Source organism: Bufo gargarizans, chromosome 8, assembly GCF_014858855.1.
Source record: "Bufo gargarizans isolate SCDJY-AF-19 chromosome 8, ASM1485885v1, whole genome shotgun sequence".
Taxonomy (NCBI): domain Eukaryota; kingdom Metazoa; phylum Chordata; class Amphibia; order Anura; family Bufonidae; genus Bufo; species Bufo gargarizans.
The window spans coordinates 45255115-45279504 of record NC_058087.1 but is presented as its reverse complement, the minus strand read 5'-3'; the positions used below and the strand labels follow the sequence as shown (position 1 = coordinate 45279504).

Here is a 24390-nt window from a genome sequence, read left to right as displayed (position 1 = left end):
TGTGCACATCCTTAAAATATCAGTGACATCCAGTGTATTTTTTCCGTAGACGGTGTCCGCTGCGGATAGTGACATTAGCTGCGCTACATCTCCTGTGTAATGCTTCCACATCCAAAATACCTGTGACATTCCCTATAATTTTATATTAGCCGCTGGTGACATCAGCGACATTATCTGCGATATTTCTCTTGTGTAACATTTCCACATCCAAAATATCTGTGACATTCCCTGTAATTTTATATTAGCCGCTGGTGACATCAGCGACATTATCTGCTGTATTTCTCCTGTGTAACGTGTGTGCATCCCAAATACCTTTTTTTATTTTTTTGCGCATACACTTACAAATCCTACGCTACTGTACGTGTGATATACTTTTAAGCATATATAACATTTAATATGAAAAAGGCGAGCAGTAAGGGACAGGGAAATGGCTATGATGCTGATGGTGCATATAGAAGCCGTGGCCCTGGGCGCATTGAAACTGTACCTGCTGCCAGAGCACAAGAAAAACAATCATCCACGATACCTAGCTTCATGTCCCAGTTTGCAGGGTGGCACAGGACAACGCTATCGAAGTCAGACCAGTGCGACCAGGTGGTCGGTTGGATTGCAGCAGATAATGCTTTTAGTCGGTTATGCACCACCCTGTCTTCCACCAAGTCCAGTCTCAGTAGCCCAGAGTCTGGTCAACGCAATACTCACCCTGATCCTCCTTCCTCCCACCATGGAGAGTCTTGGCAAACAAGTGATCCCACACTCGTATATTCCGAGCAGCTCTTTTCAGCGCCATTCCTTCATTTGGGCCTCTTGATAAGCCCACTTAAAGAGGGACATGAGATCTTGTACCCTGATTCCCAAACTCTTGAGCATCCACAGTCACAAGAAGATGACCGTGGGGAAGGGCAATTAGTGTTTCACGAGGTGGATTATGATGATGAGACACAGTTGTCAATAATTGAGGTTGTTCTTAGGTCAAAAAGTCAGGAGGATGAGCAGAGTGAGGAAGTGGAAGAGGAGGTGGTGGAAGATAAAGTCACTGACCCAACCTGGGAAGGTGACAAGCCGAGCTAGGACAGCAGTACAGAGGGGGAGGGATCTGCATCAACACAACAGGCTGGAAGAGGCAGTGGGGTGGCAAAATGGAGAAGGCTGGCCGCACCAAACAGGCCCGCAACTGTGCCCCGAAGCACACCCTTGCGGAAATTTCCCTTGCCAAGGGGTAGGTGTTCCGCAGTCTGGTGCTTTTTTGAGGAAAGTGGGGACGACAAAAGAATTGTAATTTGCAACCTGTGCCATATAAAAATGAGCAGGGGTGTTAACACTAGCAACTTCACAACAACCAGCATGATCTGCCACATGGCATCAAAGCACCATAACGCCTGGGTCAACAATCTGTGTCTGCGGTTCACACCACTGCCTCCTCTTCCCCTGTGTTACAGGCTGGCCAATCCCCTGTCAAAGGCGCAGGCCCGGATGCCTCCCACCCTGCATCTGGACCTTCACAAGCACTAACAGATAGCACATCCACTTCTGTGTCTCAGCGCAGCGCACAGATGTCCATACCCTAGGCCTTTGAACGAAAGTGCAAATACCCAGCCACCCACCCACATGCCATAGCAGTAAATGCGCAACTTTCCAAATACTGGCCCTGGAAATGTTACCATTTGGGCTAGTGGACACTGAGGCTTTCCGCAGCCTGATGTCGGCGTCCGTCCCTCATTACGCAGTCCCCAGCCACTACTATTTTTCATGGTGTGCAGTGCCTGCCTTACACCAGCATGTGTCCCGTAACATCAACAGTGCCCTGACAAACGCAGTTACTGGGAAGGTCCACTTAACCACTGACACATGGACAAGTGCTTGTGGCCAGGAACGCTACATTTCCCTCATGGCACTCTGGGTGAATGTTGTTGAGACCAGGAGCGAATCGTACCCTGGGATGGCACAGGTGCTACCGATGCTAAGGATCGCGGGCCCTATGTCAATCAGGGTTTCCGCTAACACTTACGTTAGTAGCTCCAACCCCCACTTCTCCTCCTCTGCCTCCTCCTCCACTTCCCCCTCCGAATTATCCGCATGCAGCACCAGTCAGTCATCAGTTGGTAGCTGGAAGCAGTGTAGCACTGCAGTGGGGAAGCGGCAATAGGCCAAGCTGAATCTGACATGCTTAGGGGACAAACTGCACACCACCGCAGAGCTGTGGCAGGGGATATAAGACCAGACTGAGCTGTGGCTCTCGCTACTCAACCTAGAATCAGGCATGGTTGTGTCAGATAATGGGCGTAACTTGGTGGCGGCTTTGGAGCTCGGCAAGCTCAGACACATCCTATGCCTAGCCCACGTCTTAAACTTAGTGGTTCGGCGGTTTCTCAAAACCCCAATTTGCCTGAGCTACTGGTGAAGGTGCGCTGCGTGTGTGCCCATTTCCGCAAGTCATTGTCAACTTCTGCCGGCCTGTCAACGCTGCACCAGCGCTTACAATTGCCAGCTCACCTACTGTTATGCGACGTGAGCACGTGCTGGAACTCGACGTTCCACATGTTGGCCAGGCTTTGTGAACAGCAGAGGGCAGTAGTGGAATACCAGCTGCAACATGGTCGTCTGACCTCTGTGAGGTTTTAAGAAACTTTGAGGAGTCAACACAAATGGTGAGCGGCGATAACGTTATTATCAAATTTACCATCCCACTTCTGTGTCTACTCAAACGCTCGCTGCTCACAATTAAGGCCGACGCTTTGCATGTGGAAGAGGTGGAAATGGAGGAAGACATTACACAAGGCGATAGCCAGACCACCCTCATTTTATCTTCTCAGCGCAAATTAGATGAAGAGGAGGAGGAGGAGCAGGAGACGGTTGCCTCCGCTACAGAGGGTAGTACCCATGGAAGTTTAATTTCACCTGTTCAGCGTGGATGGACAAAAGAGGAGGAAGAGGGTGAGGAGATTGAAAGTCATCCTCCTGATGATGACAGCGAAGTCTTGCCTGTTTGGACTCTGGCACACATGGCTGACTTTATGTTTTGGCCAACACTGATTACTGGTTGTTCACCCTTCTCGACCCCCGCTACAAAGAGAACTTTTCATCTCTCATTCCTCTGGTGGAGAGGATGAGCAAAATGGTGCAATACCAGATGGTCCTTGTGGAAAAATTGCTCTAAAAATTTCCAGCTGACAACGCTGGCAGCAGAGTACGTAGTTCCTTGGCCAACCGAGGAGGGGAGATGAGGGGAACACACAGCAGTTCCAACAGAGGCAAGGCAACACTCTCCAAGGCCTGGGACAGTTTCATGACACCCCATCAGCACCCTCACCCTGATGCGCGGTCTAGTGTCACAAGTAGAGAAAAGCTTTGAAAGATGGTGAAGGAGTACGTAGCAGACCGTGTCAGCGTCCTCAATGATCCCTCTGTACCTTTCAACTACTGGGTGTCCAAGCTGGACACGTGGCACGAATTGGCGCTCTAGACCTTGGAGGTGCCTGCCCTGCTGCCAGCGTTTTGTCAGAGCGGGTATTTAGTGCTGCTGGGGGCATAAAAAACTGATAAGCGCATCTGCCTGTCACCTGAAAACGCTGACAGGTTGACTCTCATCAAAATGAACAAGGCCTGGATTGCCCTTGACTTCTCTACTCCACCAGAGGAAAGCGGCTGAACATAAAGGCACCTTAAATGTGTCTTTTATAATGTACTGAATACACTGTATTCCCATACACCCCTTCCAACACAAAAAAGGTTATACAGTTTAATCTTCCTTTTCTCGCCCTTCTCCTCCTGCTCTTCCATCATATCAACATGCTTATTAGTCTGCCCTCGCTCCTAATGTTGTAGAGGGTCAGCTCACCTGCAGGCCCTCGCATATAATGTTTTAGAGGGTCATCTCACCAGCAGGCCACCTACAATCTTTTAAAGGGTCAGCTTACCTGCAGGCCCTCGCATATGATGTTTTAGAGGGTCAGCTCACCGACAGGCCCTCAACTATAAGGTTTTACAGGGTCAGCTTACCTGCCGGCCCTCGCATATAATGTTTTAGAGGGTCAGCTCAGCTGCAGGCCCTCGCATATAATGTTTTAGAGGGCCAGCTCAGCTGCAGGCCCTTGCATATAATGTTTTAGAGGGTCAGCTCACCAGCAGGCCCTCACCTACAATGTTTTAGAGGGTCAGCTCAGCTGCAAGCCCTTGCATATAATGTTTTAGAGGGTAAACTCACCAGCAGGCCCTCAACCATATTGTTTTACAGGGTCAGCTCACCTGCAGGCCCTCGCATGTAATGTGTTAGAGGGTCAGCTCACCAGCAGGCCCTTAACCATAATGTTTTAGAGGGTCAGCTCAGCTGCAGACCCTATCATATAATGTTTTAGAGGGTCAGCTCAGCAGCAGTGTCACGCTCTGCTCGGACTATGTGCGGAGGTCTGCCAGATTAGCAGCACGTGTCTAGTCTTTTGTTTTGTTTGGGAGTTGAGCTAGATCCGCCTCCCTTCAGGTGCACTGGGTGGGGTCATTGGTTTAAATTACATCCACTCCCAGTGTTCCGTGCGGGTTATAGCTTCTGTCTGTCTCTGTGAAAGCAAGGAAGGAAGGATTGGCTGTTCCTGCTCAGAAAAGATAAGTTGTTTTTTTGTTATCTGGTGGTTTGCTGTCTAGGCTGTTAGAGAGACGCCTGTCCCCTCCAGGTTCTGAGGGAGCAGGCTGCCTCTATTCCCCCTTCACCATCTTAGGGATTTCAGGGTATTTTCAGCCCAGGCACAAGGACACGTTATTCGCATCTTAAGGGTCTGAATATGGGCATGGCAGTATAGGGAGAGCTGGTAGGGATTTGCCAGGAGGTGACCGTTATCCTCAGCTTCTCGCCTAGAAACTTGTTTGTTTACTTTTCTGTGTATCTGATATCCTCAGCCCAAGCAGGCCCTCACCTACAATCTTTTAGAGGGTCGGCTCACCTGCAGGCCCTCGCATATAATGTTTTAGAGGGTCAGCTCACCTGCAGGCCCTCGCCTCAAATTTTTTTCAATGGTTAGCTTAGCAGCAGGCACTAACCCATAATTTTTTCGATGCTCATATGAGCAGTAGGCACTCGCCCCTAATGTTTTAGAGAGTCAGCTCTGCAGCAGACCCTCACCCCTAATGTTTTAGATGGTCAGCTCAGTAGCAGGCCCTCGCCCGTAATGTTTTAGAGGGTCACCAGCAGGCCATCAATCATAATTTTTCAAGGGTGTATGATTCCCTCCTTTATGTGTAATAAAGGGTGTATTGGAGTGCCGGTTCCGTATAATTTTTGGAAGCCCTTTCACTTGGTGCATAGGCTTTATGAGTGTAGGAGTCCCACTACCTGCAATTGTACCACAATGTGAATGAGGTCCTCCTTTATGTGATATACAGGTTGTATCAGAGTGCCTCTTCCTTGTAATTTTTGGCAGCATTTGCACTTTATATACAAGTAAATATACAGGAAACAATGTTTCCTAAAATCTTTTCCTCTAAAATCGATTTTATCTTTGGTTTGGTGCGTATTAGTGTCAGTCTGTAAAAGTGCCGTACTACTCGGACAACATCGTTCTCAGCAGCGACCTGGGAGTCCAAGATGCATCCAGATATCCTCCCCATTCTGTTCCCGAACCATTTTCGTGGTGTTTCCATAAATTTCTGACCTTTTCCTATGAACCAGACACCCTCCCCTCTTCAGAGCAGGGGGTGCCTGGTTTAATGCTCGGGTTCTCCCATTGACTTCCATTGTGCTCGTTCAACACTATCAGTATGCATTTAGGGGTATGGCTATAGCGGTGCAGAAGGAGCGGTCACACCCAGGATTTGGTCACCGAAAAAACCAAAAGGTCTATCTTCCACATAAGAAAGCTCAAATATTATGCATGTCACATGCTAGGATCTAGGTCCAGTGGATGTGGAAGAAGAGGGGTCTGTTTGCTATTTGGATGAGGAAAATACTTTTGCTCCACCTTTTCCTTTGGGGGACATGAGTCCACAGTATTGAGCAGATACTGTGGACTCATGCCCCCCAAAGGAAAAGGTGGAGCAAAAGTATGTTCGTCATCCAAGCAGCACACGGACCCCTCTTTGTGCACATCCACTGAATCTAAGTTACGAGTCGGTCCGTACGGTCACTGACTGGCTGCGCAGCAAGCCCGTGGAACTCTCCCCCCTCCGTTCTGCAAAGTGTTGCACCTTCTGCACAACTTATTAAGGTAAGCCTCTCGGCTACTACATCATATCGCTGATAATATGGTCCTCCCTATGAGCACTTTTTTTTTCTCTTCTCTCATGGTAGGATCTAGATTTTCAACTGGGGACCTCCAATGCTCTGTGGAGCATTGCAGCATGCCTTAATTGTTTTTTCTTCATAGATTCCATATGTATCTATGAGGGAAAAAACCTGGAAGTGGCTCCTTATGAAATCTTTGATTTCCATGGGTACCACATTATGAATTGATAATAGTCATATTCTTGAGGTCTGACATTTGGGAATTTTTTTTTCTGTGTGTTGAAGATTAGTGTTGATCACGAATATTCGAATTTCGAATTTTTAGTGCAAATATAGGTAATTTTTATCTCGAATATTTCGGATATAGTGATATATATTCGTAATTTCGAATATTCGATGTTTTTTTTTTTATATTCGATTTATTTTTATTTTTTTATCAGTACACATGATCCCTCCCTGCTTCTAGCTTGTGGGCCAATAAGAAGGCTGCAATATACTTGACTTTAGGAGTAGTGTTGTTTTGCGAATTTTGCTCTATATTCATTTTTTTCCGAATATTCGCTATATTGCTATATATTCTTGTTTTAGAATATTACAAATATTCGAAAAAACTAAGTTATAGCAATATAGCGAATATTCGAAAAAAAACAAATATAGAGCAATTTAGCTAATATAGTGCTATAATCTTTTTTTTATAGTTGTAATATTTTTCCAATCTGAACTTCAGATGAGAAAAAAATTACAACTATTAGACAAAGAAGATTATAGCACTATATTAGCTAATTTGCTCTATATTAGTTTTTTTCGAATATTTGCTATATTGCTATATATTTTTGTTATAGAATATTACGAATATTTGGAAAAATGAAGTTATAGCAATATAGCGAATATTCGAAAAAAAATAAGAATATAGAGCAATTTAGCTAATATAGTGCTATAATATTCTTTGTCTAAAAGTTGAAAAATTCGCAACAAAAAAATTCGCATTACAAAAATTTGCATATTACACGATCATTACCTTGCCAAATTTTTTTGAGTAAAAAAATCTTAGAATATAACGAATATTCGAATTTGCGAATATTCGACGAATATTCTACTAAATATTCACGAAATATCGCGAATTTGAATATGACCCCTGCCGCTCATCACTATTGAAGATGTGCATAATATATTATAACTTCTCTAACCTCTTCTAGGTCCCTGTTGCCGGTCTTGTATCATTTGTGGAAGCTCTAGAAGTTGGATACAGCAAATATAAAAACCCATACCACAATCTGATTCATGCAGCTGATGTTACCCAAACTGTGCACTACATAATGCTTCATACGGGTATCATGGTAAGAAATTTGATCATATCTCTTTAAGCCAGAGAGAGAGAGAGTGTGCATGCGCATAAGCACTTTGGGTAAATGAACACTGCTAGTTAAACTAGTAATCATAGAAGTACTTACCCTGTTATAAATAGCAAACACTGCTGTTCTTACACACAAAGGCAAAATTATACACCCATAGCAATCTATTCGTCAACCCTTCTTTCAGGCTGGTTGGTTCAAGGAAGGTTACTGTATGTTGAAACCTTAACTCGATGGAAAATGGGTAATTGGCTCCAAAGCCTCAAAATGTAATCTCCAAATAAGAAAAAAAAGAGAATTAAAGTATATTAGGCACAAAATAATACAGATAAAGCAGGTTCTTACTTTTAGCAGTCAGAAGAAGCTTCTAGATCACTCTTTGCAAGGATGAGAGCATCATCGGGGTCTTTTCTTGGACTTTTGTTACCACTAAAACGTCCCTTAAGTAGTTCTTCCCTGGTGTTTTTTCGGAAGATTGTTGAAGCAGCTCAGCACCTTGTCTCCGTAATCGCAGGTTTTAAGCTCAGCAAGAGCAATGTTTGTGTGTCTGTGATAGCATGGTCATCTTCACAATGATCCTCTTCTCCATTGTTATGCTCTGTTAACTTATCAAGCTCAAGTAACTCTTCTGTTGTCAGTTCGCTCTCATGGCCTTGAGTTAATTCTTCCATACCATCCTCATCAACTTACAGACCGATAGACTGGGCTAGAGTGATGAGCCACAGAAACAGATGCATCAAGCACGGCAGAGGGACACAAACCTTTCCAAGCAGATTTAAGGGCACAAATGGAAACGTTCTTCTATGCACTAACAATTAGCCTTGCCCAGTCCAAGATGTTAAATTTTGTTTTCCAAAACTCTTTCATTGTCAAATTTTTGTCTGCTTCAGTCACTTCAAAGCATTTTGCAGATATCTTCTTGATGTATAGCTTCTTAAAGTTTGAGATGATCTGTTGGCCCATAGGTTGAGGAAGAGGAGTGGTGTTTGGAGGACGAAATTTGATTTGTGATAAAATTAAATTGGGCCTCCAATGATTCTGCCAGTGTTGGGTCATGACCAGGAGCATGATCTGTTACTCTCCAGGTATGACTTCACTGAAGGACAATAAACACATGTCTGGTCACCCAGGCCTTATTGCAGCACCAAAGCACTCCCAAATTAAAAAACTCTAGGAGTTTCAGAATGATAAACCAACATTAGCTTAAGGTCCCCTGATGCATTAGCACCCAGCAGAAGGGTTTGTCGGTATTTCAAAGGCTGATGTCCAGGAAGGTTGGCTTCTTCTCTGGTGATATACGTTCACTTGGGCATTTTTCTTCCAGAATGAACCTGTTTGATCACAATTAAAAACTTATAGTGGAAGGTAGCCTTCATCATCCATGAAACGCTGAAATGCCAGCTTAAAAGAATCAGCTGCTTTGTGATTTGAACTAGCTGCCTCTCCATGTCGTATGATACTCTTCACCTCACATCTTTGCTTGAAGTGTTCAAACAACCTTTGCTGGCTCTAAACATTTCATAACGACCTGTACCAGCAGTATTGCCACTTGACTCTGCCTTTTGCTTTCAGTTCCTCAGAAATTCATTTTGCATGTTCACAGAAGAGTTTTGCTTTTCTTTATTCCACAAATACAGCAGCCTCTCTCCATCTGAACAATAAGATCTCTGCCCTTGTGCACTGTGGTTGATTGGTCAGTCACTTCAATGCGGTTAAGCGTGTCTCTCTTCTTCACAATTCTACAAATTGTTTATTGCGAGAAACCGTGCTGCTGCTGCTGCTTTTGAGAAACCATATTGGCCTATCTTCATTGTTGTGTTTTTTATGATTTCCTGTTTTTATTGTTTATTTAATATTTTGTATAGTTTTTTGGGTTTTTATAGGAATTTTCTTTTCAGTCGGTTTGGGAGGCACAATCTCTGTTCACACTAGCCTTTATGTACAGGCACTCTATTGAACAAAATAATATAGCTGTAAAAACAAATACACTATGGTACTAAATGCACTACTAAATGTGTGTGGAGGAGAAGAAACGTGGAAGGGAAATGAATTGTGTTTGGCTTTATAGATATCTGTATGATATCTAGACGTTCCAGAACTACATGTAAGACAATAAAATGCACAGGTTTGGTTATTTTCTTATGGAATAATTGCTTAATTTCTCCTCTGTACTGAACACTCCTGTGTGACCCCAGACTTGTAGGGCAGATGTTCTCCTCACCATAAATTTGAGCTGATTTCTGTGTAGCAGAAGAAGAGTCACTAACCCAAGTCACTGAGCCCCATAAAGTGTCACCGCTACAGCCATCAGTTTAATATTATGACCTCCAGCGCTTTTCTATTGATTTTATTAGTCACTATAACAATTATCATGATGAGATCCGTTACCATTATATTTCTTCCTGCTTATATAGTGTCTATCTGTGGCACGACTGGCAACCGACATTTTTCTTAACAACTTATCAATCACGGACACTGACTGGTGAAGAGAATATTTTTATGTTTTGGGGCTGTTTTGCTGCCTCTGGAATTGAAGGTTTTGTGAGCAAAAAATATAATAAATTAATAATGTAATAAGATTTTTTTTTTTTTTATCAAAAATGTATAAAATTCAATTCACGCCCTTTCCCCATTTTATAAATAATAAAAAAACAATTAAGAATAAAGACCATTAGTATTGCCGCATCCCATGATGACTGAACTATTAAAATAAAAAAGTATTCATGCTGTATGGTAAGTGGTGTAAAGGAAAAAAATCTAAATGGCCCATTTTTGGTCACTTTACTTCCCAACAAAATATTGAATAAAAAGTGATGAAAATGTCATACATACCCAAAATGGTTTCAATGAAAAATACAGATCACCCTGCAAAAAATGAGCCCTCATACAGCATCGTAAATATTAAAAAAAATGATGGGGATCAGAATATGGCAATGCAAAGATTTTTTTTTATCGTTTTCAAAGTTTTTATATTTTTAAAAGTACTAAAACACAAGAAACTATATAAATGAGGTATTGCTGTAATTGTACTGACCCCATAAAATGAAGGTAACATGTCATATTGATTACATAGGGAATGCTGTAAAAACTGATTTCTCCCAATTCCACCCCATTTAGAATTTTTCCTGACTTCCAACTACATCGTATGCAATATAAAATGTTGCTATTAGAAAGTAAGTACAACTTGTCCTGCAAAATGCCTCACATCTGTGTGAATGGGAAAATTGAAGTAAAAAATCTAAATGAAAAACAAAAACAAAAAACATTTGCTGCATCAGAAAGGGAACCTGTCACATGACAATGCAGTGCAACCTGCAGGTGGCATATTATAGAGCAGGAGGAGATGAGCAGACTGATATATAGTTCTATTTGAAAAGACTTAGTAAAATGTAATTTATACATTTAATTTCCTGCTCATTCTGGGCGTTGAAGTCAGTTAGGCGGTCCTATCAGTGATTAACAGCGTTCCCTCTATGACAGTGTATACAGAGCTAGCTGTCACCATCAATCACTGATAGGACCGTCTCCTGGACTTCAAAACCCAGAACGACCAGGAATTTAACCAAATAAAGTACTAGTTTTATAGAATTTTTCCTCATAACTATGGTATTTATTAATCTGCTCAGCTCCTTTTGTTCCATAACATGCTGTCTTCATACACTATTTTCAACATGACAGGTTCCCTTTAAATGCTATTGAAGGGTGTCCATATGATCCATATGTCTAAAAATGTATCATATGGAAAAGATCTGCCAATCCACCGTCTAGACACGATTAGGCAGAAAAAGTGAGTATACAGTAGAGCACATAATACTGTAGCTGCTGATACAATCACTAAACATCAAGACCTTTTTCACTCTTAGTAACCCTTGGATGACGTTTATGAAATTGCTCGAGTACCATACTTGGTTGAATGGGAGACCTCCTCCCCAAATAGGGACCCCCTGCTAGGTTTTTTGAACTGCCATTTTACGGGGCAATATCAATGCCTTCCTTCTCTTACCATCCTGCCTTTGTCGGTATAGTTTCTAACTGTACGTGTTTTCTTTTTTTATTTTGTGCATTTATTTATTTTTTTGCTAGGCTGCTTTACTGTAGGTGCAGCAAAAAAAAAAGATTGATTTTCCAAACATATGTTATAGTCATAGCAAAAAGCTGTATCAAGTATCTCCAAATGATTTTTCTTTCCTTCAGATTAGACATAAGTACTATGAGCAGGCAATTCAAAGACAAACATTATGAATAATGTGAATGGCACATGACATATAGGAATGTATACATACTCAGTGCAGCTAATACTAAGCTATCATTACCTGTCTCTGCCTTTGAAGACTGTCAAAGTAATAATATTCCCGTCTTTTGCTTTTTTTTACTTCGTGCTGCAGAGTATAGAAAATCTCTATTTCTCGATCCCAAAATTTGTTTATGTTGAATGTTATTTCACAGCTTCATAAAACATCAAACTCAGAATCTCAGTTCCATATTTGTTAAAAGTAGCCGTCAGAAGGGTAAAACCATGTAGCCAAATCCAAAGCAAAAGCCCAATTTTATCAAAAGTGGCGTCATTTTAATCAATTGCTAAGTTAAAACTCGACTACTTTAAAGTGGTTGTTCACCCCTGGTGAACTTTTCTGCAGACCCCCCTTTCTCCCCAGAGTGGCAGATGTGCAGTGGGATTCGTACTTACCTGATCCCTGCTGCACTGCACTTCCCGGGTCTCTCCATGTCAACATCTGGTTTGACGCAGGGTGTAGCCATAGGGGGTGCAGAGGTAGCAGTCACTACCAGGCCCAGGAGCCCGAGGGGGCCTCAAGACCGTTGTGCTGCATAAGAAGACACCAGTATTATAGAAAGTGCATGCTGGTCAAGTTACACCTCTAGCTGGAGGGAAGGGGTTAAGTCAAGAATTTAGCATGGGGGTGCCATTTAAATTTTAGCCTCAGGCAGCACGAAGGCATGTGCTCCCCTGCCCCTGGCCACAAAGCATAGAGTGAAGGGGGGCCCCAAGCTGAACTCTTGCCCCAGGGTCCATGAGCCTTTAGCTACGCCCCTGCACATAAGCAACCCTTTTAATTACGTATATTTATGACTGCAAGTTACAGTTGTGTTCAAAATAATAGCAGTCAGACATCACTAAACTGAACAATCACTGTTTTTGGTAGAAATTATATTTCTACATGGCAAATAATTTACTAGCAGGTGTAGTAGAGTAATAGAAACCCAACAGTCATGACATGCATGCTGCTGATTCTGTGTAATGCTATTACCTCTTGAAAGGGGCATGTTCAAAATAATAGCAGTGTTGAGTTCAATGAGTGAGGTCATTCATTCTTTGAAAAACAGGTGGCAATTATTGCCCTTATTTAAGGAAGGAAGGCAGCAAATGTTGTACATGCTGGTTACAGTGCATTACTTTCTGAAACGCTGAGGAAAAGGGGTCGTTCCAGACATTGTTCAGAAGAACAGCATACCTTGATTAAAAAGTTGATTGGAGAGGGGAAAGCATATAAAGAAGTGCAGAAAATGATAGGCTGCTCAGCTAAAATGATCGCAAATGCTTTAAAATGGCAACCAAAACCTGAAAGACGTGGAAGAAAGCGAAAAACTACCATTCGAATGGATAGAAGAATAGCCAAAATGGCAAGGACTCAGCCAACAATCAGCTCCAGGAAGATCAAAGAAGGTCTACCTGTGAGTACTGTTACAATTAGAATACGCCTATGTGAAGCCAAGCTATCTGCAAGAAGCCCCCGCAAAGTCCCACTGTTGAAGAAAAGACATGTGCTGAAGAGGTTACAATTTGCCAAAAAGCACATTGACGGCCTATAGAGACATTTTGTGGAGTAAGATTGTTCTTTTTGGTTCTAGCAGCCGGAGACAGTTTGTCAGACGACCCCCCCCAAACACTGAATTCCAGCCACAGTACACTGTGAAGACAGTGCATGGTGGCACAAGCATCATGATATGGGGATGTTTCTCATACTACGGTTTTGGGCCTATTTATCGCATACCAGGGATCATGGATCAGTCTGAATACATCAGAATACTTGAAGAGGTCATGCTGCCTTATGCTGAAGAGGAAATGCCCTTGAAATGGGTGTTCCAACAAGACAACGACCCCAAACACACCAGTAAACGTGCAACATCTTGGTTCCAGACAACAAGATTGACGTTATGGAGTGGCCAGCCCAATCCCCGGATCTTAATCCAATAGAAAACTTGTGGGGTGACATCAAAAATGCAGTTTCTGAGGCAAAACCAAGAAATAGAGAAGAACTGTGGAATGTAGTCCCATCATCCTGGGCTGGAATACCTGTTCACAGGGGCCAGAAGTTGGTTGACTCCATGCAACACAGATGTACAGCAGTTCTCAGAAACAGTGGTTATACAACTAAATATTAGTGAAGTGATTCAAAGGAAAGCAAAATCTTCAAACATTTTTCAGTTTATATAGTGAATGTTTGAGTTTGTAAAGAAGAATACAAACACTGCTATTTTTTTTGAACAGTCTAATATTCACTTTTCTTCCATTTTTTTAGAGGAACAACATAAATTTGATATATTTTTTTCATGTTTCGATTTGGAATAGAATGTGTAGTGTCCCCAATGCATTTGTGTGTATGGAAATAAAAGCTATTAGAAGGATTTTAAGCTTTATTCACTTTTTTAAACACACGCTATTATTTTGAACACAACTGAACACACAATACTGTAATTAACTTTCACACTGGATAAGATACCACTTTTTCTATTCCAGGGCCTGTGCAGACTAGAGATGGGACTTTTACTGATTTGCATATTTTTTTTTTAAGTTGCATGTCATTAAAGTATGTAAACCTTGTCAAGCAGTAAACCACAGCAACCTTTCGCTCCCATTTTACAAATTGAAGTGTGTAACACTGGTTTTTCACTTTTTCACTTTTCTCAACTTTAACAAGTAGGACACACAAGGCAGTCACCAGTCATTGCTCAAACAGGGGCATTTTTATGTGCAGAAAATCCACATGGAATCTGCACCAAAACTGCACAACAGAAATGCTAAGTAAATCTGCACAATTTATAGAATTTTTGATGCATTTTTTGTGAAGATTTTTTGCAGTCTTTGGTGCAGATTTGATTCGGTTTTGCTGCAGATCTCAACCTTCCATTTAAAAGGGTGAAATCCGCACAAGATAAAACGCAATAACAATTGACATGCAAGTCAATTCCCACACCTAAGAAAAAAGCTTTTTTTGTGTGTAATCTCATACACTAAGCAGCTCTATTCCTTACTATCTTGGGGCCGATTGGTGGCTCAGAAGCTGTTCTCTGGTTTCAGTTCATAGCAATCAACAATTTCTCTGGTCTCCCAGACCGGCACTACCTCTGCTTACGGTCCATACCCATAGCGTGTGTTACCAAAACTTGCAGACTGGTGGCTTGTCTTATCCACAGTCTCTGACTGCCCACCCACAGTGGGAAAATGCGTACTTTTATCAACTACGCCCCACCCAAGTGGGTAACAGGGTGCGTCTGACTAATGCTTGCCCATCCTGGTGTGTTTCTTGCTCCAGCCATTCCTTTATGACATGTGAGGCCATCAGTCCTTCAGTGCCATGCCGGACACATGCCCCAGCATTGGAAACAGCTACCCACATCACAAAAATAAAAGGAACGGTAGCATCAAAGCACACATAACATTCCCCATCTCTTCCCTCCCAGCCTGATAGGAAGGGAGAAAAATGCTCAGGACATAATGGGTAGAGTTCTTCATACTCTCCTAAAGTTAGACAGGTTAAAACTAGACCAGAAAGGTGGAAATTGCACCAAACATATTACAATGATGCACATATGGTAAATATGGCAACTTGCTTAGGCCACCTTGTGAGTGGCTTGTAAGGGAGTCAGACTTTAAACAAGGATATTTTTGGCTTCAGGTGGCATGCATGGTTCTATACTATAGGATGGCAGAAGGAATCAAGTAGACATAGCTGTAAGCTAATCAAGGTGAACTTTATTTAACCCCCATGGGACAACAAGCTAATGGCCACTGTCTCTCAATGAGGACACAACAAAAACAGGGGGAACACTCCAAATAAGAAAATTTGTATGGGTGCACACCGCCACAGGGTTTGGTCCAACTCAGCCCCAAATACAGTTGCAAGAAAAAGTATGTGAACCCTTTGGAATGATATGGATTTCTGCACAAATTGGTCATAAAATGTGATCTGATCTTCATCTAAGTCACAACAATAGACAATCACAGTCTGCTTAAACTAATAACACACAAATAATTAAATGCTACCATGTTTTTATTAAACACACCATGTAAACATTCACAGTGCAGGTGGAAAAAGTATGTGCACCCTTGGATTTAATAACTGGTTGAACCTCCTTTGGCAGCAATAACTTCAGCCAAACGTTTCCTGTAGTTGCAGATCAGATGTGCACAACGGTCAGGAGTAATTCTTGACCATTCCTCTTTACAGAAGTGTTTCAGTTCAGCAATATTCTTGGGATATCTAGTGTGGATCACTTTCTTGAGGTCATGCCACAGCATCTGAATGAATGAATAAATAACTTATATATAGCTACAATTGCAAACTAAATCGCCTCAAGGCGCTTTTGCAGCCCTTGACCGCCTGTGCTTTCAGAAGAGGTGGGTCTTGAGCTTCTTCCTGAAGGCTAGATGGTTTTCTTCTAAGCGGATCTCCGCAGGTAGAGTGTTCCATAGCCGGGGTCCTTGGACTGCGAACCTTCGTTCGCCTTTTGATTTGTAGCGGGTCTTGGGGATATGAAGGAGGTTCTGGTTAGCTGACCGGAGGGGGCGACCTGGGGTGTAGTGCTTTATTTTTTCGTAGAGGTATTGGGGTGCTTTCCCTTGTGTACATTTATGGGTGAGGCAGAGGGTCTTGAATTTGATCCGATCCTGCACGGGTAGCCAATGGAGGGTCTTCAAGGACGAAGTAATAGATTCCGAGTTTTTTTTTCCAGTTATCAGTCTAGTTGAGGTCAGGACTCTGACTGGGCCACTCCAGAAGGCGTATTTTCTTCTGTTTAATCCATTCTGTGTATTTACTTCTATGCTTTGGGTCGTTGTCATGTTGCAACACCCATCTTCTGTTGAGCTTCAGCTGGTGGACAGATGGCCTTAAGTTCTTCTGCAAAAAGTCTTAATAAACTTGGGAATTCATTTTTCCTTCGATGATAGCAATCCGTCCAGGCCCTGACGCAGCAAAGCAGCCCCAAACCATGATGCCCCCACCACCATACTTTACAGTTGGGATGAGGTTTTGCTGTTGGTGTGCTGTGCGAGCTCTTTTGTGTGAGGCATCATTCACATCAGGCAATGCTTCTTGTGAAAAGCAAACCCAGAACTGGTGTGTGTTTTTTATAGGGCAGGGCAGCTGTAACCAACACCTCCAATCTTATCTCATTGATTGGACTCCAGTTAGCTGACACATCACTCCAATTAACTCTTGGAGATGTCATTAGTCTAGGGGTTCACATACTTTTTCCACCTGCACTGTAAATGTTTACATGGTATGTTCAATAAAAACATGGTAACATTTAATTCTTTGTGTGTTATTAGTGTAAGCAGACTGTGATTGTCTATTGTTGTGACTTAAATGAAGATCAGATCACATTTTATAACCAATTTGTGCAGAAATCCATATCATTCCAAAGGGTTCACATACTTTTTCTTGCAACTGTACATGATCCAAAGTTAAAAGTTAAGGCAGCACTCCATAGAAGTTGTAAGATACGGGAATTCATCCAGATGCAACGTTTCGACTGCGGAGTCCTTTTCAGACATGCTTGAATGAGGCTCCTTAGCTGAAATGTTATAAAAGGATTAACTCACATATCTTACAATTTCTATGGAGTGCTGCCCCAACTCTTTACTTTAGATCAATGAGGGCACAGGCTTTACGTTCCATTTTTTGCGTTCCGTATATGGAACCATTCATTTAGATGGATCCGCCAAAAAAACGGAAGGTACTCCGTATGCCTTTCGTTTCCGTATTTCCGTTCAAAGATAGAACATGTCCTATTATTGCCCGCAAATCACATTCCGTAGCTCTATTCAAGTCAATGGGTCCATAAAAAAACTGAATGCATACGGAATGCATCCGTATGTCTTCCGTATCCGTTCCGTTTTTGCGGAACCATCTATTGAAAATGTTGTGCCCAGCCCAATTTTTTTTACGTACTTACTGTTTAAACATTATTGTATGCTTCTGTTTCCATTTGCGATCCGCAAAAAAACGGATCACAAACAGAAACGGAAACACTACTGAAACAAAAAAAAATGGAAAAACTGATCCATTTAAAATGAACCACAAAACCAAGAGGCCTTAGTTAGAAGCAATAACTTACTCTCCCTCTGGCTTGCAGGCATTCAGCTCTCTGTGCATCGGCCAAAAACATGGCAGTATCTACAGTTATCACTAGATGAGCAAAGTTCTCAAAACTTTAGATTTGGCTGCTTCGCCAAATTTCACAAAGAAATTTGCTTTGTGAGTAGCAGACGCAATGACAGGGAACCACGATAGTGCTGCCCCCTGTCATTGAACCCCTCAGATGCCGCGTTTATAGCCGATTGCAGCATTAGAGTTGACCAATGAGGGCTGTCAGAGGTTAATCTGTTTAAAAAAATGCAAATAAAATATGCAAATATTTACCTTAGGTCTCGTTCACACGACCGTGTGAAGCCTGTGCCCATATTGTGGACCGCATTTGAGGATCCGCAATACACGGGTCCTGTTCCGTGGCCATTCCGCATCACGGATGTGGACCGATTCATTTCAATGGGTCTGCAAATCCGGAGCACTACGGAGTGTTTTCTGAGGTTCTGTTCCGTGCTTTCGCACCGCAAAAAGATAGAGCTTGCTCTATCTTTTTGCGGAACGGAGGGATCGCGGACCTTTTCAAGTGAATGGGGCCGCTATCCCTATGCGACTGCCACACAGCAGGTGCCCGTGCTTAGCGGGCCACAATTTGCTGTCCACAGCACAGCACAGGCTTCACACGGTCGTGTGAACGAGCCCTTATCCATTTTCTCACAAAGAGTCTGCCGCGGCCATCTTGTTTGAACATCCAGCACAAAATCTCACACAGTACATGATGACGTCATCACGCTGGCCAGCGTGGTGATGTCATACTGTCACCGCTCACAAGATTTCGCAAATGGATGAGGTGAGTATGATTTTTAATTTTTTTTTACCGCTATTTTAGGGGAAATTTATTAGTTACCAGGAAGCGTGAGGAAATTTGCCTTCACAGCTAATTGAATTTTCCCTGAAATTCAGATCCAAGTCCACTTTGTGAACTTCGATTTTCTGAACATCAGTTATCACCATGGATTATTCTCCACATGGTGCAGCACAGCACAACCTGCACAGTCCTAATTGGCTGCATTATTCCCTTACACACACACACAGTCTCGCACACAGGTTGGCTTACAGGAAGGCTGGTCTTGGTCACAGGTATAACTAGTATACAAGCCCTAGGATGCTTCGAAGATGCACTGGCTTCTTCCTACCCCTCAACTCCTCAGTTATGTTCAGCGAGATTATTTGCTGGATTGTATTCAGCAGCAGCTTCCCAGTTCACTTTTCAATTTTAAGCAATAAGAATTTGTTCCAGCACTTTTGTAGTTGTGGTGTTCCTCTTTCTTTATTCAGGTAACAGTATAACACATAAGGACACATCCATCCATGCTAGTGCAGTTGACGCGTTTCGAACAATTAAGTTCTTAGTCGTAACTGAATATAATGCCGGACATGGAAGTTTTATAGTCCGGACCCATCTCCCCAGATTGGGGGGGGGGGGGTGGGACGGGTACAAAATTCACTTACCCGGTGAGGCATTACTAAACCTGTCATATAGTATACGTAAAATTACATAAAAAAATAAAAATAAAATAAAGTGTATAAAAATATACAGTACAGACCAAAAGTTTGGATACACCTTCTCATTCAAAGAGCTTTCTTTATTTTCATGACTATGAAAATTTTAAATTTACACTGAAGGCATCAAAACTATGAATTAACACATGTGGAATTATATATATATATATATAACAAAAAAGTGTGAAACAACTGAAAATATGTCATATTCTAGGTTCTTCAAAGTAGCCACCTTTTGCTTTGATTACTGCTTTGCACACTCTTGGCATTCTCTTGATGAGCTTCAAGAGGTAGTCACCTGAAATGGTCTTCCAACAGTCTTGAAGGAGTTCCCAGAGATGCTTACCACTTGTTGGCCCTTTTGCCTTCACTCTGCGGTCCAGCTCACCCCAAACCATTTCGATTGGGTTCAGGTCCAGTGACTGTGGAGGCCAGGTCATCTGGCGCAGCACCCCATCACTCTCCTTCATGATCAAATAGCCCTTACACAGCCTGGATGTGTGTTTGGAGTCATTGTCCTGTTGAAAAATAAATGATGGTCCAACTAAACGCAAACCGGATAGAATAGCATGCTGCTGCAAGATGCTGTGGTAGCCATGCTGGTTCAGTATGCCTTCAATTTTGAATAAATCCCCAACAGTGTCACCAGCAAAGCACCCTCACACCATCACACCTCCTCCTCCATGCTTCACGGTGGGAACCAGGCATGTAGAGTCCATCCGTTCACCTTTTCTGCGTCGCACAAAGACACAGTGGTTGGAACCAAAGATCTCAAATTTGGACTCATCAGACCAAAGCACTGATTTCCACTGGTCTAATGTTCATTCCTTGTGTTCTTTAGCCCAAACAAGTCTCTTCTGCTTGTTGCCTGTCCTTAGCAGTGGTTTCCTAGCAGATATTCTACCATGAAGGCCTGATTCACACACAGTCTCCTCTTAACAGTTGTTCTAGAGATGTGTCTGCTGCTAGAACTCTGTGTGGCATTGACCTGGTCTCTAATCTGAGCTGCTGTTAACCTGCGATTTCTGAGGCTGGTGACTCGGATGAACTTCTCCTCCGCAGCAGAGGTGACTCTTGGTCTTCCTTTCCTGGGGCGGTCCGCATGTGAGCCAGTTTCTTTGTTGCGCTTGATGGTTTTTGTGACTGCACTTGGGGACACTTTCAAAGTTTTCCCAATTTTTCGGACTGACTGACCTTCATTTCTTAAAGTAATGATGGCCAATATAACAAAACAACAACAAATACAGGTGCACTCTGTGGTCTCACTAAACCCTCAAACTGATTTTAAAATTGAGAGATTAGTCAACATGTCCTACGGTGTAGAACATGTCTAAGCCCGGGCACCACGTCAAGGTTTCTCAAGTAGCCCGGGACCTAATGATGGCCACTCGTTTTTCTTTACTTAGCTGCTTTTTTCTTGCCATAATACAAATTCTTACAGTCTATTCAGTAGGACTATCAGCTGTGTATCCACCTGACTTCTCCACAACGCAACTGATGGCCCCAACCCCATTTATAAGGCAAGAAATCCCACTTATTAAACCTGACAGGGCACACCTGTGAAGTGAAAACCATTTCAGATGACTACCTCTTGAAGCTCATCAAGAGAATGCCAAGTGTGCAAAGCAGTAATCAAAGCAAAAGGTGGCTACTTTGAAGAACCTAGAATATGACATATTTTCAGTTGTTTCACACTTTTTTGTTATGTATATAATTCCACATGTGTTAATTCATAGTTTTGATGCCTTCAGTGTGAATCTACAATTTTCATAGTCATGAAAATAAAGAAAACTCTTTGAATGAGAAGGTGTGTCCAAGCTTTTGGTCTGTACTGTATATATATTTTGTGTAACTAGGCGGCAATGACCTGTATTGTATAAAATCATCTATTAGAAATATATATTATAATAACATCAACAGATGTATATTTAAAACAAATATAATTTTTTTGTGTATATTATTGCCGCATAGTGTAGATAAAATAAAATAAACCAAATAAATGGTTTCAGGTGAACCTTACTGTAAAAAACAGTACAATGGCATAAGCTAATATTGAGTTATAATTTAAAATAAATTGAAGCATGAGTTGAAGGGACCAAACAACAATTAATAAAAATACATCAGTTCCTTCCTCAAGACCTGACGGAAATCTAGTGTTCAGCCTGAAAATCCAATAAGCTTCCCTTTGGAGGATAATTTTTTTATTTGGACTTCCACGTTCGGCTGTCACGGTAGGTAAGATACCAAACTTCCAGAGCTCACACAAGGCAGAACTATAACCCGCAAAGGCTATAGGGAGAGGGAGGAATAAATCGCCTCACCAATTATCTAAAGAGCAACACCTGGGAGGAGATGGGATTCAGCTCAAACCCACAACAAAACAAACTGTCAGATCGAGTCACGTGCAGCATGTCACGAATGAAGTTAGCAGATAGCTGGAACATATAAATAAACGAGCGACTGGCTTGATCCCAAACTAAGGAGCTTATAGGTGAGCCCTATAAAGCCCTAAGAGCTCTCCCTGACTGCTATGCACATGCAAGGGTCTGTATGGTAGACCATTGCATGCCCGCGTACCTAATACTGTGTGACACCTGAAAACCCTATAATAGTGAGGGGACACGACCACCGCCTCCCTGCACTTAATACGGATGGAGTCAGGGTCACCTAGAATCAAGCCAGCAAGGAAACACAATAAAGTAAATGACTTATCTGAACAAACACCAGAAGCAGCCTCCATCAGTGAACACCTCATCCAGGAAGTAGTATAAACCGCAAAGTGAGGCAGTATGGGAGGGATTATAAAGGAAGACGATTGGCAGAAGGAAAGGAGATGAGAAAGTGAAACCAAAACAAAGAACATCATACAAGAGGTAGAGAAGAACGTCTGCCAGATCTTCTCACAGAACTGGCGGTGACACAGCAACTCTGACAGATCTCCTCAGAACACCCACAGGGCAGGGCATGAATTTAATTGTTCAAAACGCATCAACTGCACTGGTATGGATGGATGTGTCCTTGTGTTAAACTGTTACCTTAAAATAGAAAGAACACCACCACAACTACAAAAGTGCTCAAACTAATTCTTATTGCTCACGATTGGAGGTCTGACCTGTTTTGCTCCATGCACGAGGGCTTACGAATACAAGGTGAGCTGGATTTACACACATGAATCTGGTATATTGCCACTTTTCAATTTGCCTGCTTGCTTCTGACTTGATTTCTGAAGAGCACTGCTATGTACAATCTCTCAGCCGTGTGCTCTTACTAAAGCTTAAGGACCTGAACAAATGAAGTCACATAGCCAAAAGATACTTGTGCATCGACAACATATTATCCAAAAGCAATAATACAGTTGGCAAGTAGGTGGCAGCACAGTGTTGTTCCCTATACACACACACATTATAATGTGTTGCATTATAATAAAGTATAATGCAATGCATTTGAATCACAGTGAGCTATGCCCACATGACATTTCTGCTTGCCTCCAGTGTGGCTCACTTGCAATGTCCATCGAATGCTGGCCAAATTATATACTCCCCCACATTGGTGAGATGCTGCCACATTTTCCACCATTAGGCAGCTATATCCAGGGTCTTTGCACACAGGGATTTTTACACTGCTGACTGAGGGAAGAGCGAGCATCGGACGTCACTGGGCTCGGCGCATGCCCAGTGACGAAGATGAAGCTGCCGCCCTCAGTCTCCTGATGATCGCACAGGCGCAGCCCTCAGTGGGTACTGCACCTGTGCGAGACTTCGTTCGGCGTGAGGGAGGGGGAGGAGAGGGAGGGGAGGCTGTGGCAGGCTGGGGGCGGCGGTTAGAAAATACAAGGAAGGCGGGCTGGGCACTGAAAGAGGGGCGGTACTGGGCTCACTAGGAAGAAAAAAACGCCCCTCTGGGCACCTTCATAACACATTTCCTTATTGATCAAAGTCGTTTTTTGAAGTAACTGCTGGACGGATTTCAAGATAAAAGAGCACAGCCTAATCCAGGTAAGCTGTGCTGCATGGCTGCTTTTAAATCGTTTTTTGGCTGAGGGGAGGTGACAGAATCCCTTTAAGTGATGGCCTATCCTCAGGAGCAAGCAGATTGTTGGGGTCTGAGACCCCCTAGCCCCACCCCACTGGCCACAGCACTGGGGCCAGAAACAGATCTCTGTCTACTTTGTAGTGGATTGAGCTTGTCACTGCCGTGCTGCTCTCATTGACTTCAAAGGAACCCCTGCATTCACCTAGTGATGACCTATCCATCATTTAATAAAAAGTGGACAACTCCTTTAAGAAACCAGTTCTTTTTAGCCTTGTGTACCAAATTCAATGCCCTTTATAAAAAGTCAAATCCATAGTATAGAAGAGAGAACCTCCTTGTGGTGCCCTTTAGGCTATTGGTAAATTGTGATAAATGTACATTGTTTATGATTATTGCAATTGTCTGTATTATGTATGTGCACCTCTTCTCATATGTACAGCGCTATGGAATGAATGTCGCTTTAATAATAAATAATAATAATGATGTCCGATGCTGGACTTTTGCAGCACTGGCTCACAGAACTGGAAATTTTGGCAATGATCTTAGCTGCTGCTATCCACGACTATGAGCACACAGGGACCACAAACAACTTCCACATACAAACAAGGTAAGACTCATTAGGTAACTTACTTGTAGCATTTATAGAGGCACGATTAGTGTTTAAAGACTTAAAGGGATTATCCAATAGTAGAAATATCCCCCCCCCCCCACACACACACAATGCCCGGGCCCCTCTTATAGATGATACTTACCTGGTCCTTGGCACCCGCGTCCCTCCAGATCACTGCACGACCACCACTGCATGTTCCCGATGTGCAGATAAAAAAATCTGGCAATGGGGGTGAGCAGCCAATAGCAGGCTGTGGCGGTGACCAACCTCCCAAGCATCACGGGTGATGCAGTG

General features: G+C 42.7%; 1 protein-coding gene across 5 annotated transcripts in view; it reads left to right on the top strand.

Annotated features, from left to right (window-relative positions):
* The window catches only part of PDE1A (phosphodiesterase 1A), a 386882-nt gene that overhangs the window by 312989 nt on the left and 49503 nt on the right, over nt 1-24390 (top strand). For all 5 annotated transcript variants that reach the window (XR_006391047.1, XM_044303311.1, XM_044303313.1 and 2 more), the window contains exons 6-7: nt 7408-7548; nt 23993-24093. Coding sequence is in view for 4 of the 5 variants with exons in the window: in XM_044303311.1 (XP_044159246.1) it covers nt 7408-7548; nt 23993-24093 (242 nt within the window). In the remaining variant the exon portion in view is untranslated. The remainder of the gene's footprint in view (nt 1-7407; nt 7549-23992; nt 24094-24390) is intronic.